Genomic DNA, 15,208 nt, shown 5'->3' with positions numbered 1-15,208 from the left:
TATGTGTATTTAATGCCTAAGTGGATCGTGGCCATCACAAAATAGATCTTCAAACTGTCTCCATCTCTGAGACCCTGGGCCAGCATTGCCCTTTCTTCAGCTGAGCCAAGGAAAGAAATGATTGCTTGTTTGCTTTGTCCATCCTTCACCAGAGGGAGATTCCCAGATAGTGTCAGATTTGATTCCCCAGGGGCTAAGGAGGCCTCTCTTCAGGGCCTGGACAGATCTGTGGACTTGGTTCAGTGTAGGGTTCCCTTGGGATGATGAACTGCCAAGTCAGTGAGGGGTGGGGAGGGCTCCCTTTCTCAGGGTTTCCCCAGAAGCTAGGAGCAGTTTAAGAGTGTATTCTGGATGTCTTCCAGGACTTGACGGCAAAGATCATCTCTGGAATTCAGCCCATCAAGATGTACTAGAATCAAGAAGAAAAGGGTTTGAGTCGTGGGACCTCAGGGGAATAGTATGATAGAAAGGACATTGGATTTGGAACCAGAAGGCCTGAATTTGAATTCAGACTTTGCCAATTATTAACTGTGTGACGGTGGGGAAATCACATAATCTCTCTGAATCTCATAAAGTCCAAATATAAAATGTGAGTGCTGGATTAAGTGATTTTTAAGATCTCTTCCATCTCTAAATCTTATTCAAAAATTAACTATCCCTCAATCATCAAACATTTCCCTCCTTCTTCTTTTCCCCCAATTTGGGGAGAAAAAAAGAAAGAAAAACAAAACTCTTGGAACAATTAAATGTAGTCAAACAAAGTAAATTCCTATAATAGTCATGACCAAAAGTGTCTCATTCTGCACCCCGAGTCCAGCCCTTCTCTGTCAATTAGTGGGCAGCATTCTTCCTCACTGGTACCCTAGAATCATGGCTAATCAATGTGTTGATTTTAGTCCTTTCCAGATCTACTAGGTAGGTGGAGGTAGCAGGCTTTAGTGGATAGGGTTCTGGATTTGGAGTTAAGAAGTTTTGGGGTTCTATCACCACGATTCTAGGCAGGTCACAACTCTTCAGTTCCCTCATCTATAAAGCAAGGGGTCTTTGTTCAATGCCTTTTTTTTTTGCGGGGCAATGAGGGTTAAGTGATTTGCCCAGGGTCACACAGCTAGTAAGTGTCAAGTGTCTGAGGCTAGATTTGAACTCAGGTCCTCCTGAATCGAGGGCTGGTGCTTTATCCACTGCACCACCTACTTGCCCCCTCAATGACTACTAAGGTCTCTTCCAGCTCCAAGCCTATGATTATGCAGATTGCTGGATTGGGAGACAACATCCTCCCATTGAGTTTGAGAGAACATCATGATGGCAACTATTCCTAGAACAGGTGGGCTTTGATGTGACATGGAAAGGAAGATTTTTTTTCAGGGCAATGAGGGTTAAGTGACTTGCCCAGGGTCACACAGCTAGTAAGTATCAAGTGTCTGAGACCAGATTTGAACTCCTCAGGTCTTCCTGAATCCAGGACTGGTGCTTTATCCACTGGATCACCTAGCTGCCCCCAAGGAAGATGGTTCTGATAGAGGATGCTGATACATTAGCTTTATGCAGTGATGGTGGTGGAGCCTCTGTCCATGGAAGCCCTTAAATCACCTTAAATCAATCCTTTTGGATGGTGAGGAAAGGTTGTTTGGAGGTGGGGGGCTTGACCTAATGATCTCAAGGCTCTTTTAACTTTCAGGTTTTAGAGAGTCATGCTCAGGGGTTGGACTTTGCCAAGACTGGGAGTGGTAAAGAGCTGCATTACTTGCCTTCACCAAAGCCTCACCTTGGTCTTATCTGAGTTAAAAGATGATTTGGCCCTTTAAGTAAAAAAACCAAAGCCAGCTTTGCCAGTTATTGCCTGTATGACCTCGGGCAAATCCCATCCCCAATCTAGCCCTTAGTTTCCTCATCTAAAGGGATTGAGCTAAATGAACTCTAAGGTTTTTTCTAGTTGTAAAACCTTTGACAAAAGGAAGAGTGCCCCTGAGGTTTAGGGGTGTAACTTACCTACATCCACACCGTTGTTATCCATCTCCTTTCTATATTTCTGGTACATGGGCCACACATGGCCATCGAAAAGACCTGGGGGGTCAGGGACCTTGTAGTTGCGGGTACTGTGGAGAGGAATGAGATGGAGAGTGAGGTTGTGGCACCCAGACCCTTCCTGTATGGGGTAGTGAAACACAGAGAGGGGCCCTAGAAGAGATGTCAGAATGGATTACAAAATGTTTTCCTGATAACAGTGAATGATAGTAGGGTATGTGAGTTTATCAAGTTGAGAAAAGTGAGGCTCAGAGAGGTTAAGGGATGAGATACACCTATTAAGTGGTGGAGAGCTGTGCTCTGAACTGAAGGTTCTTGGGGCTGAATGAATAACATCTAGGGGATGTTACAGAGAGAAGGTATGGGCTGGATTAGTTTATGGAAAACATACTGGATTTGGAGTCGGAAGCCCCAAATTCTAATCTTTGCTTGGCTAATTACTATCAGTGCAACTGGGTAGTTCACCTAATCTCTCTCTAAATGAAGGGGGGGTTGGAGTATATATCCTCTAATGTTCTTTTTTTGTTTTGTTTTGTTTTGTTTTGTTGCGGGCAATGGGGGTTAAGTGACTTGCCCAGGGTCACACAGCTAGTAAGTGTCTGAGGCTGAATTTGAACTCAGGTACTCCTGAATCCAAGGCCAGTGCTTTACCCACTATGCCACCTAGCTGCCCCCTATAATGTTCTTTCTATCTTTTAAACCAGATCTTATGACTTCCGAGGTCCCTTCCAATACTGAGATCCTGTGAGTCTGAGACCAAGACTCTTTTATCTGTTTCAAAGCATAGCTGTCACTGTGGGCCATAGATTATCTTCTGCTACCTCCTAATCCTTGCTCCCTTTTCACATATTCCCTAAAGTGTCAGGTGGGTGGGAATTTGCCCTTGTTCAGTGCTTTTCTCCCTTAGTCTCCAGGCAACATAGGTCAATCCTGGGTCGAGGTTCAAGAATTGTTCCATAGTTGGGCATAGCATTTTGGCCTGGAGACAGAGAAATTTCATCCCAACCAGCCATACTTTCTGTTTCCAATTTCTCTTTCTTTGGCTACTATATGGGGTTCTGACCACCAATACCATGGGATGGGGGAGGTCTGTTTCATGTCTTGGGGCAAGACAAGGAGATGGCTGCCATATGTTCTGCCATGAACTCCTGCTCTTTGTGTTCTTTTGCCCCTACCCTCTCTGTGGAAAGTTGGTTATATGAGTTGGTTTTGTTTCATCTCACCTGTTAAACTGTGAGCATTTTGGCTGCTCTGTGTCCAACGGGTATTGGTTAATGGATCACAGGGCCTTTAGCACAGCGCCTTCACATGTTTGCTGTATTGGATTGGCTTGAATAGGATCACAGAATCAATCTGGTTTTTTTTTTTTTGGTGAGGCAATTGGGGTTAAGTGACTTGCCCAGGGTCACACAGCTAGTAAGTGTTAAGTGTCTGAGGCTGGATTTGAACTCAGGTCCTCCAGACTCCAGGGCCGATGCTCCATCTAGCTGCCCCATGAATCAATATGTTCTTGAGTCAGAGTCCCTCTTCTACAATATCCTTGACAAGCACTCATCCAATCACCACTTAAAGACCTCAGGAGATGGGGAACTCATGACCTTATCAGGAAGCCCATTTCACTTTTGGACAATTCTAGTTCTGAGGCAGTTTTCCCTTATATCAAGCCCAAATACAGCCCTCTGCAACTTCTCTCCATCATTCCTAGTTTTGTCTTTTGAGCCCTGTCAGAACGAGTTTAATCTTCCCTACTAGTTTTTTCAGATACTTGAAGGCAGTTATAAATTGATTGCATTACTCCCATCCCTTCTGTCCCCAGGTTCCTAAGTCACCCAGGTGACTGTGGGAGGCATCAGGCAAGATTTGCTCACTGGCCCAGTGCCTGAGCTCTCAGTTTACCTTCTTCTCCTCTTGCATTCCTCATATGGTACGGCCAAAAAATAACGGCGACTGTACAAGTCCAGCAAGGGCCTGGGCAGCAGGGGAGACAAAGAGATGAATGTTTAGTTTTCTAATGATGATTGCCCTTTACTGGAAAGATATTTTGCCTTTCTCTGGCCTTTAGGCATTCTGGAAGATTGGGATTTGGGCTGATGGTAGGCAGTAATTGGCCTTTATAAAATACCTTTAAATTTATGAAGTGCTTTGCATACATTATTTCAATTAATCCTGGCAACAACTCTAAAATAGGTGCAGCCGGGATTATCTCTAGTTTACAGATGGAGAAAAGGAGGCTCTTGAAGGTTAAGTGACTTGTGTAGACTCACAGCAGAGGCAGGTTTCGATTCCAGGTTTCTGATCCAAGACTGTTCTATATATTACCTCGACTCTGGATACTTGGCTGGGTGTGACTAGCTGTAAGTTGTGTTGTCCATTTAAGATTTGGGGTATTGAGGCTAGCATTTTCCTTGGCCAAAGCTTGGTGCCCATGAGACTTAGGATACTAGTTAGAACTTCCTGTGGGAGAGTTCGCTTTTCTCTGCACCCCAAACCCCTACTATATGCCAGTGATTGTGATGGGATCTGGGTGAGGAAGTGTGAATGGTTCAATGCTACCCATCCCAGCAAGGTAGAACATGAGTCTTACGGTTAGGGGATAGGTTCCTCCCTCTTAGGAGAAAACATATAAGGTATAAGTCTCTTGGGGCAGCTAGGTGGCGCAGTGGATAGAGCACTGGTCCTGGATTCAGGAGGATGTGAGTTCAAATCCGGCCTCAGACACATACTAGCTGTGTGACCCTGGGCAAGTCACTTAACCCCAATTGCCCCGCAAAAAAAAAAAAAAAAAAAAAGTCTCTTACCAAAAGGGACCATTTTTATTTAAGCCAAATGAGTCAGTAGGGAAATTTAAAAAAAATTAATTTTTAATCTAAGGCAATTAAATTCTTTTTTAGTTATTGGATTATATCTAACAAAACATTAAAAAAAAAACCACAACCCAACCCAAAACCCACCAAAGGAAGGCCTCTAGCAAATTGAGTAGATTCTCTATGGAGGATTTGGGAGAGGACATGAACAAGGGTCACACAGAATGAGAAGACATGGAGACAGGCAGGATCTCCCCTATGGAGGAGAGCAGACACTGTGATGAGATTATGGTAGCAGTTCGAGCATTGGAGCAACTGGGTTCTGCCATAGACTTCCTGGATGACTTTTGGTACATTGATTAACTTCTTTGGGTCTCAATTTCCCATCTTTACAATAGGGTTTGGGCCTGCCCAAATCACAGATTGTGAACTTTCAGTGATAGTGTCCAAAGCCCTTTCAAAAATTGAAATTCAGACTCCAGGTGTAGCCTCACAAAATGAATTAGAGTATTTGGGGAACCAGGTATTCTGGGTAATTGAAATTTCTGATTGAGGATTAATTGGGAACCTCATTTTTTTTTTTTTACAATTGCTCAGAAACATATCAATTTACCTCTTTCTTCTGCAAGGGATGGTACAGTAAACATGGTCAAGCTGTTTTTGAAGGTGTTTCAGGGTGCCTTGTTATTCTGAACCTCAATAGTGGTTATGTGGTGATAGGCATAGGACAGGGGGTCCCATGGCAGATAATTGGAATCTACCAGCAAGTCTTTTCTTCTTTTTTCTTTTTTGAGACAATCTAGGTTAAGTGACTTGCCCAAGATCATACAGACACTTACTGTGTCTGAGGCTGGATTTGAACTCGGGTCCTCCTGACTTCAGGGGCAGTGCTCTATCCACTGTGCCACCAACTGCCCCTACCAGCAAGTCATGATGCCTTCCCTGAAAGAGCTTCAAGTGGGTGGCCCACCACCAGTCCCCTCCTCTTTGATTGGCTGGGATTCCCTGTGGGGAAGGAGCATAGCTTCCAGTGGTTCCCTTCCTCCAACTGACCCTGGTATTTTACTGACAACATCGCTTCACCCCCTTGAGGCATTCCTCTCTAAGTCTTAGAGAAATGAGAAATAAATTCATAGAATGTCAGAGATGGAAAGACCCTTCTTTAGACATAATCAAGTCTAAGATGAGGAGACTCAGGCCCAGAGAGGAAAGGGGCCTTGCTTAAGGTTGCAGGCTCCTGTTCAATCAGAGTTTGGGGCCACCCTTTGAAGAAAGGATTTGAGGTCATAGCCATATTATATCGGGCATCTCCTGGCAGTTTTTGAGATGAAGGATTTAGTTTGTGATAAAAAAGTTGAAGTGGTTTTTTGTTTTGTTTTGTTTTTTAAGAAGACTGATATGAGGGTGCAGCTGGTTAGTTCAGGCTTTATGGGATAGTACTTCATGGCATCCTTTTTGTGAGTGTGCCCTTTATGGATGCCCCATTCCCTCATCCCTGTCTCAACAGATAGTTCCCTGACTTGATGAGTCTCTCCTTACTTAACCAGGCTGGGCAGCCCATCACCAGACCAGGGCCTCAAGCCTTTCTAGCTTGGTAGGCCGTGTAGTAGGCAGCTAGATGGTGCAGTGGATAGAGTACTGGGCCTGAGATCAGGAAGACCTGAGTTTAAATCTGGCCTCAGATACTTCCTAGATGTGTGATTCGGGGCAAGTCACTTAACCCTATTTGCCTCAGTTTCCTCATCTGTAAAATGAGCTGGAGAAGGAAATGGCAAACCCCTCCAGTATCTTTGCCAAGAAAACCCCAAATGGGGTCATGAAGAGTTGAACATGACTGAAAACGACAGAACAACAACAAAAGGCCCTGCTGTGTGGCATAACTTCCATGAACCCAGTTACCCCCATGCTAGGAAGGGTATCATAGGAGACCCTGGGATCATGGGACCATAGCTCTGGCGCTCAAAGGGCCAGGGAGGCTGTCTTGTACAAAATCCTCTTTCTATAGAAGAATGTAAAGGCTCAGGGACATTAGGGGAACTAGCCTAGCTGATCCAAAGGTAGACTGGCCATCAGGTGCTGATTTTGTGGGGTTAGGGGGGTGGTATCACAGCAGTTCTCGAGTACTGTCTGCTAAGGTGTTGATGGATATCAATCTGAGCTAGCATGCTGGGGGAAGTTCTAGCTCCTTGAAGCACGAGTTGGGAAATGGATGGACCTTGGTTAAGAAGGCTGGAGAAGAGATGCATCCTGGGAATGGCCCTTGCCTCTTACTTGTAACTGTAGAGTAGGAAGCCCTCCAGGATGAGGATGTGAGTATCATCGGAGCCAGGCTTCCCAGAGTCGGGCTGGATGTTGACCCCGTGTGTGCGGGCAAACTTCATCGGGTTGTTTAACCACGCGAGAACTGTGCTCAGCATGGCCTCCATATCCAAAGACTCCAGCACTGGGAGGGGAAAGGAAGACAAAAGGGGAGGAGATAAGGGAAGGCCCTTGGAGGCATGGGCACACAGAATTGTAGAATGTGTACCGTTAGCTAAAAACATTTCTACACATTAAAGAAGACAGAAAAAAAAAAAGATACACTTCCTAGAGCAGACACTTTCCTTACCGTCCCATTGCTTAAAGCCGTCTTCCCCGACTTCTATTTGATCTTGTGGCTGAAATATAGTGAGCAATAAAACATTGCTGCAAACTCAGAATTATCAGTCCCCTAAAAATCTCAGGATGACCACCATATGATAAGATTTAGAGCTGGATGGGATTTTAAAGAGTACCTAGGCCAACCCCCTTGTGCTTTTAAATAATGAACATTTATTAAGCACCCATTGTGTGCCAGCAGTTTTGCTAGATAGGCACTGTGAACACAAACTCAAAAAATGAGATAACCCTGCCTCTCAAGAAGCTTACACCGTATTGGGCAACCACCTCATTTTACAGTGAAGAAGAAATGGTGACCAGAGAGGGGAAGGAGTTTTTCTATGGTCATACAACTAGTAAAATTTGAACCCAGGCCCTGCAATTCCAGGTCTGTTCGGTTCTATCACTACACAGCTGATTCTGACTATCATCAAATGATCCCTTAACAAAACTGTTGAAGGCAACAGGACTTCAGGGAAGCTAATGCACTAATCAGACATTATACAGGGTGGGCCAAAAGTCATAAAGGGGTTTGATGTTTTAGTAACTTTTTGAAAATTATGTTTTCTTTATTTTTTGCCATTTATGAGATTTGATTTTTCACATGTAATGCAAATTCATTTCTTATATATACTGTATATAATACTATGTTATTGCAAATTAAAAACAAAAAATAAAGGAGTTATTAAATGTGACTATTGGCCCACCCTGCATAAGTGAGGCTTTTTTGGAGAGGGTGGGGAGAAGAAGAAAGATACTGCTGAGGGTGACACCTGTGGGTAGTCTTCACCTCTTTTATTCCTGTGTCAGGCCAGCCCACTTCCATTTCCTTAAAATCAGAAGAGAGATAGTAGGGTTTGTGGTGAGTCAGACAGGTAGCAATTGAAGGGCAGAGGACCTTGATGATGGTAAGTTAGGACTCTTGTGTCTAATGCCTAGGCATCTGAGCTTGGGACCTAGGATGTGCTCCTCTGACACTCTACCTTTGGTTGCAGAAATTCAGGATGCTCTGAGGCCCTTTGGAGAAGCTGGGTGAGCCTGAGCACAGTCTCCTTTCACATCATAGGTATGATGTATACAGGCCCTTAGGTGGAGTGTGTGTGTTGTTGTGGTGGTGGTGGTGGTAGTGGTAGTAGTGGTGGTGGTGGTGGTGGTAGTAGTAGTAGTAGTAGTGGTAGTGGTGGTGATGGTGGTGGTGCTGGTAGTGGTAGTGGTGGTGGTGGTAGTAGTGGTAGTGGTGGTGGTGGTGGTAGTGGTGGTAGTAGTGGTAGTGGTGGTGGTGGTGGTGGTAGTAGTAGTAGTGGTAGTGGTGGTGGTGGTAGTAGTAGTAGTGGTAGTGGTGGTGGTGGTGGTGGTAGTAGTAGTAGTGGTAGTGGTGGTGGTGGTGGTGGTAGTAATAGTAGTGGTAGTGGTGGTGGTGGTGGTGGTAGTAGTAGTAGTGGTAGTGGTGGTAGTAGTAGTAGTGGTAGTGGTGGTGGTGGTGGTAGTAGTAGTAGTGGTAGTGGTGGTGGTGGTGGTGGTAGTAGTAGTGGTGGTGGTGGTGGTGGTGGTAGTAGTAGTGGTGGTGGTGGTAGTGGTAGTGGTGGTGGTAGTAGTGGTGGTGGTGGTGGTAGTAGTAGTAGTGGTAGTGGTGGTGGTGGTAGTAGTAGTAGTGGTAGTGGTGGTGGTGGTAGTAGTGGTAGTGGTGGTGGTGGTGGTGGTAGTAGTAGTAGTGGTAGTGGTGGTGGTAGTGGTGGTAGTAGTAGTAGTGGTAGTGGTGGTGGTGGTGGTGGTAGTAGTAGTAGTGGTAGTGGTGGTGGTGGTGGTTTTTATTGTTGTTAGTGGAAGGTGAGATGCTAATGGTACTCAGAGCCAGAGGTGACAAGATCTGGCAGTAGGTTATATCTACTGCAACTACAACCATAGGAGACTTCCTGCTTCTCCCCTCTTGTAGGCTCTCTGGCCCTGTCCCATAACCTTCTTCCTTCTCTTATCTGTGTTGTCCTTTCCCTAAAGCCTGTTCCTTGTGGGTTACCTACGGCCTGAGAATTGTGTGTGTGTGTGTATGTGTGTCTATGTATGTGAGGAGGTTGGGGGGATAGTGTGGGATGTGACTAGGCCAGTGGAAGAGGGAGAGAGCCAGACATCATTCTCCAGACCTAACTTATGTTAAAGTCCCAAACTGCTCAGAGTAGCTACTGCTGCATCAGAAAGGCTTTTCAGCTTGATTCTGACCTGTGCTATAGTCTAACCCAGATACCATAGGGGTGGTAGAAGAGGTTCTTGTTCAGATATAGGGTTGCATTGGATGATGGGAAGAGTGTTGGATTTGGAGTTAGAACATCTGGGTTCTGAGCTGGAACACTGATAGACCCAGTTCTAAACCAGCACATGAATTATTATTATTATTATTATTCTAGGACAGTGAACTCTTGTCAACCTTATTCTAAGCAGGAAACTAACACTGTTCTAGTCTGGAATGCTAGCAAGATGGCAAATGAAATAATATATGCAAAGTGCTTCACAAACCTTAAAGTGCTGCATAATGCTTGCTATTACTACTACTACTACCACCGATGCTAATGATGTTCTAGGATGGAACAGAAATTGTTCTAGGCTCTAACAGGGATGCTGTTCTAGGCTGGAATACTAAGTGTTCTAGTTTAGAACACTCTAACATGACTGCAAATAGCTGTGGTCCCCTGCACTTGCTTCTATTGTTCTGGCCAGAGAAACTACTATTCTCCTGGGCCAAAGGCTATATTTGCTTTCAATGACAAGGTGACCCTCTCTAGGCTTGGGATGATTACCTTGTAAAAGTCATCCTGGTGGATCACACAGCAGTTTGGTAATGTTTTGATGAGTCTATTGGTCAATGTGGTTTTTCCTCCATTGGTCATGCTAGGGAAAGAAGAATTAAAATCAGGTAATCATGGCATATAGGGCACCCCAAATCTTAAGCTTTAATAGTTTAAGGCAGCTTCACACTGCACCAAGATGTCTAGGATACCTGGTATAATTTACCCTTGGATGACAGTCATGGGCATCAGCTTCTTTCCAAGAAGTGACCTTTCACTACAGTCCCTGATAATATCCATTCATTTATTCATCCATCCATCCATCTATCCATCCATCCATCCATCCATCCATCCATCCATCCATCCATCCATCCATCCATCCATCCATCCATCCATCCATCCATCCATCCATCCAAGGCCTATTAAGCTACCAATATATGCCAGGCACTCAGGATAAACAGATAGAAATGGAATGATTGTCCCCCCCCCTTTCCCCACAGAGCTTCTTTTTTTCTGTTTTCCTTTATTAAAACTTTATGAACATCTGGTGCATTCCATTTAGGATGTGTTCTCTTTCAAAATTATGCCACATGGTGTTCATCAGGAGTTCAGCCTGGGACCTCAAGAAGGGGAAAGGACATGTTGATGCAAGAATATGAGGCGATTAAAAATGAAGTAAGTGAAGAGGGATTATAGTGCAGTGGGTAGAGATGCACTAGGTTTAAGTCCTATCTCTGACACATGCTGGCTATGTGACCTTGAGCAAGTTGCTGAACTTTGTAGCCACTTCCCCTCCCCAAGCAACTATATATATAAGGCTGCCTACTGCAGTTCATGTGCCAATCTGAATTGGTGAAAAAAAAAATCTGTGCTAGTCTCCTGGAACCTCCCTAGACCAATGAAGTCACAGGTCTAATCAAAAACAAAAAGAGAAACGGATGGCTAACTAACACAACAGAATTCCATCTTTTTAGAGAGAGCCAAGTGTTTAAGAAAAGCTTAAAAAAAAGAGAGAGAGAAAGAAAAAAGAGAAAAAAGAAAAACTAAAGGCTTTACATCTTTAGGACAACACTCCCACTTTAAAAAATCAGTTTCTAATTTTGTTATACAAATTTGATGAAAAAGATGGCCATTCAGATATAAATACCACTGAGTTTTCTACTTACTTGCTCATTTTTTTTCAATGCAGGCTTCCCCCTTCCTCTCCCCACCCCAGAAAGGACTTCATGGAATCTTTGAGTTAGAGTAGGAAGGGGCCTTGGAGGTCACTATTCCAGACTCCTCCTCATTTTATGGACGAGGAAAATGAAGCCCTGAGAGTTTACATGATTGGTTCAAGGTCACCTGGGTAGCAAGTGGGACAGATATATTTTGAAAATCAGAGCTCATAATTCCAAGGTTGGATTTGAACTCAGGTCTTCCTGACTCTAGTCCTAGTGCTCTACTCTGTGCCACCTAACTGCCCCATATGATAATAATAATAATAATAATAATAATAGTAAAAAGAACAATTGGATATTATATATACATAGAGCAGGAAAGGTCTTCAGAAGCCATCTGACATTTTACAAATCTTAAATTTAAAAATTTAAATTCAATTTAAATTTTAAATTTAAAAAATGAGGAACCTGAGGTCCAGGGAAGTTAAGTGATTTGCCCAAGGTCACATGGGAAGAGTCAGACCCAGTGCTCTTTCCATCTCATTATAATTTTTCAAGTATGGACAAGAAGGAAGGGAGGAAACAAGCATTTATGAAGTGCCTACCAGGGCCAAGCATTGTGGAAAGTGCTTTACAACATTATCTCATTTGATCCTCATAATAACCCTGAGAGTAAGTGCTATTGTTATTTCTTTTTTATAGATGAGGAAACTGAGGCTGAAGAAGGTTAAATGACTTGCCCAAGGTTACACGGCTAGAGTAGCTGAGGCAGCGTTTGAATTCAGATCTATCAACTTGAGCTACCTCACTGCCTTGGAGCATATTTCTTTCCCTCTCTTTTTTGGGGATTCTAGGATTCTGGGAAAAAAAAATTGAAGACCATCTCCTTTCCTTCCCTGGTTCTAACAAATTAACTAGAGTGGCAACAGACTAGTTGGAGATGTCCTTGACAGAAAACGTGCATTGTTCTAGGGAGCCCCATAGAGGATTGGGGGGATAGGTTAGTATCTCATTTGTGCATTCATTCACTCCCCCACTCCTGGGATCTCACCACTCTTTGCCCCTCTCCTTCTCCTTTTCTCTCGACTTCACAGTTTCAGAACACTCCATCTTGATTTCCCTGAATCCAGATGGAATGAGCCTCAGTGAGCCTGCCTGAGAAAGATCCCTGTCCTGGCACGGGGGTGGGCAGACAGATGGGCCTTTTCCCTTCAGGTCTCATTCCTCCCTCTCTACCCATCTACTAGCTTCCTGTCTTCCTGCTAGGAGAGCATCCCCTGCCCCTAAATCCCTATGCTGAATTCTATGCCCCACAAAGGACAAAGGGACACCTCCTTTAGCCCCATCCCAGGGCGTGGCTCCATCTGGTGACCACATCACCTTGTCTGTCCTTCCTTGTCCACCAGCACCCCGGACTTCCCCACCTAGTATCTTTCACATTTTTCCCAGAGCAGCCCCTCCAGTCCCTCAGCAGGGCACCCACTCTATCTCCTACCTTTTCTTCTTTCCCCTCAAATAGCAACTCTGATCCCAAAGGACCTTCGCTCCTCTTCTTTTTTTTGCAGGGCAATGAGGGTTAAGTGACTTGCCCAGGGTCACACAGCTAGTAAGTGTCAAGTGTCTGAGGCCGGATTTGAACTCAGGTACTCCTGAATCCAGGGCCAGTGCTTTACCACTGTGCCATCTAGCTGCCCCCCCTCTCTCCTCTTCTTAGCTACTCTCTCCAGAGGCAATTCCTGATGCTCCCCTCCACCCCCCCAGTAATTATCCAGACTCCAGAGTAGCTGTCACAGACCCATGGTAGCCTCAGATGTAGGGAAAAAAGCCCCAAACAACAACACAGGCATACCCTCCAAAATGGGATTAATAAATTACAATGAAATCTCTCTGTAGGATCCTGATGGACGGTTCTGACATCATTTTGGCCGGTAGCCTTAATTCCACCTCACATTTCTATAAGCACTGTAAGCTTTCCTAAGCACCTTCCTTCCTTCCTTTGTCCTTTTGAGATACAGATATTATTATCCTCTTAATGTAGATGATGAAATTGAATCTCAGAGAGGTAAAGGGATTGGCCCAAAGACACACAGCTTTTCAGATCATTGAATTTTGGAGCTGGAAGGAGCCTTAGCTTCTGGTTAGAGGCAGTGAAGGGTATGTGTGTGTGTGTGTGTGTGTGTGTGTGTGTGTGTGTGTATGTGTGTCCAGACCTGAAATCAGAGGAAGCTGGGCTGGAATCCTGCCTTTGCTTCTTATTCCCTGTGTGACCTTGGGAGAGTCACTTTCCTTCTAGGGACCTCATTTTCCTCATCTGTAAACTGAGGGGGTTGGACTAGGTTATCTCTGGGCTCCTCTCTAGTTCTAAATCTATGATCTTAGTTCAATCCTTTCCTTTTATAGATGAGAAAAACAAGGCCCAGAGAGTGGAAGGGATGTGCTTAAGGACACACAGTCAGCAAAAGGCAGAGCCAGAACTCAGAACTCAGGCCTCCTGAGCTAGTTGTACTATCTACGCTGTGCAGTCTTCAAGGGACCCAAACACCTTCCCAGCGTCCTCTTCTTTTTCCCTTCTGCCTCAACCTCTGCCTTGACCCTGACCCCCCCCCCACTTTCACTAAGCCATTGTCATGGACAACACAAAGCAGGGCACACCCCAGGCAGAAAACCCAGGTTTTGGCCAAACTCACCCTCCAATGCCAATGATGTACTTCATCTTCTGTTCCCTCTGTGGGCTGGGGCAGTACCAGGAGAGGGGAGTGGGAAGCGATCTGAACAAAAGAAAAGGTTCTCAGGCTAAAGCCACAGCCCTGGTTCAGTTTTAGGCTCCCCTCTTGGCCGTCTCCCCTTCTCCTCTGCTGTTCTGTGGCCCCCCCTTACTACTTCATTGAGAAAACCCTGCTGGACTTTATAGCTCCAGGAATTTCAACTTGGCCCCCTGGGAGGAGGAGATAAGGGGGGCTCCCCTTCCACTCCTGACCAATCAGGAGGGCAGGGCCATTTCTGGGGGCTGGGGAGTGTCTTGCGGCAGCTGCACCTGTTCCTCAGCCCCTTCTCTGGTTAGAAATAGCTTCCCTTTGCCTAAATTAGTCACAGGGCATGGGGGAAATGTCACCCTGGCTGGCTCCTCAGGGAGAAGGGGTGGGGGGTTGGAGCAGGAGGCAGGGCACAACTCAGTCATCACTTACAGAGCCTCTGAGCTAGAAATAATATTGGCCTTTCTTGTCCCAGGAGCCCATCTGTGACATTAACATAGCTTCCTTTCTGTTTGCGCTTTTAAAGTGTCAACTATCACACCTCTGAAAATAGAATGTTTGAGTTAGCAGGGAATCTTAGAAGACAGAGCACAAACTAGCAGAGATGGACCATAGAACACAGAATGCTAGAGCAAGGGGGATCTTAAAGCGTAGAACATTGAATATTAGAGCTGGACCTTAGAACATAGAGTGCTCTATAGAGCTGGGTGAGGAAGGGGCATGTGAAAATGGACTCCAGAATATTAAAGCTGGAAGAGCCCTTGGACCAGAGAGCTTAGAATCTTCGAGCCAAATAGGAGTTTAGAAATTCTTTTGGGGTGGCTGCTTCTCTCCCCTGCCTGTATTACAGGTGAGAAAAAGGGCCGGGGAAAGCGAATATCACAAAGTCCACCACAGGTCATTCAGTGGTAGAGGCTAAGGCAAACTCATGCTTACTTCTTAGGGGCTTTTCCATTCACCAGTGATGGCCTTTCATTTCATTGTCATCCTTCCTTTCTCCCCCATCATTTCTTTGAAAGAGGAGGGAGGGGAAGTCATAGAGAGTGGAGGTG

General features: G+C 45.0%; 1 protein-coding gene and 1 long non-coding RNA gene across 5 annotated transcripts in view; one reads left to right on the top strand and one right to left on the bottom strand.

Annotated features, from left to right (window-relative positions):
* The window catches only part of LOC122728574, a 40,903-nt gene that overhangs the window by 18,818 nt on the left and 6,877 nt on the right, over positions 1 to 15,208 (top strand). The window contains exons 3-4 of one of the 4 annotated variants that reach the window (XR_006353296.1): positions 8,462 to 8,532; positions 10,806 to 10,918. The exons of 1 other annotated variant lie outside the window; for it this stretch is intronic. This is a non-coding gene — a long non-coding RNA (uncharacterized LOC122728574). The remainder of the gene's footprint in view (positions 1 to 8,461; positions 8,533 to 10,805; positions 10,919 to 15,208) is intronic. 2 more of the 4 variants (XR_006353297.1, XR_006353295.1) reach the window with 2 other exon arrangements.
* On the bottom strand, positions 6 to 14,428 carry NMRK2 (nicotinamide riboside kinase 2). The gene is made up of 7 exons (XM_043967307.1): positions 14,091 to 14,428; positions 10,256 to 10,346; positions 7,438 to 7,486; positions 7,101 to 7,272; positions 3,922 to 3,993; positions 1,990 to 2,096; positions 6 to 409 (listed from the first exon to the last, which is right to left on the bottom strand). Exons 1-7 carry the CDS (start codon positions 14,114 to 14,116, stop codon positions 324 to 326), a joined length of 603 nt encoding a protein of 200 aa, XP_043823242.1. The 5' UTR covers positions 14,117 to 14,428; the 3' UTR covers positions 6 to 323.

This window comes from Dromiciops gliroides, chromosome 1 (genome assembly GCF_019393635.1).
Source record: "Dromiciops gliroides isolate mDroGli1 chromosome 1, mDroGli1.pri, whole genome shotgun sequence".
In the NCBI taxonomy this organism is placed as follows: Eukaryota; Metazoa; Chordata; class Mammalia; order Microbiotheria; family Microbiotheriidae; genus Dromiciops; species Dromiciops gliroides.
Note: the sequence above shows the minus strand (reverse complement) of the source record. Positions and strands in the feature narration are given on the sequence as shown.

Excerpts from the sequence above, each read along its gene's own strand:
- NMRK2 (XM_043967307.1), bottom strand. The coding sequence starts at position 14,116 with ATGAAGTACATCATTGGCATTGGAGG. Across the intron at positions 10,347-14,090 it reads TACATCATTGGCATTGGAGG|CATGACCAATGGAGGAAAAA; the intron begins GTGAGTTTGGCC and ends TTCTTTCCCTAG. Across the intron at positions 7,487-10,255 it reads ACCAGGATGACTTTTACAAG|CCACAAGATCAAATAGAAGT; the intron begins GTAATCATCCCA and ends ACTATATTTCAG.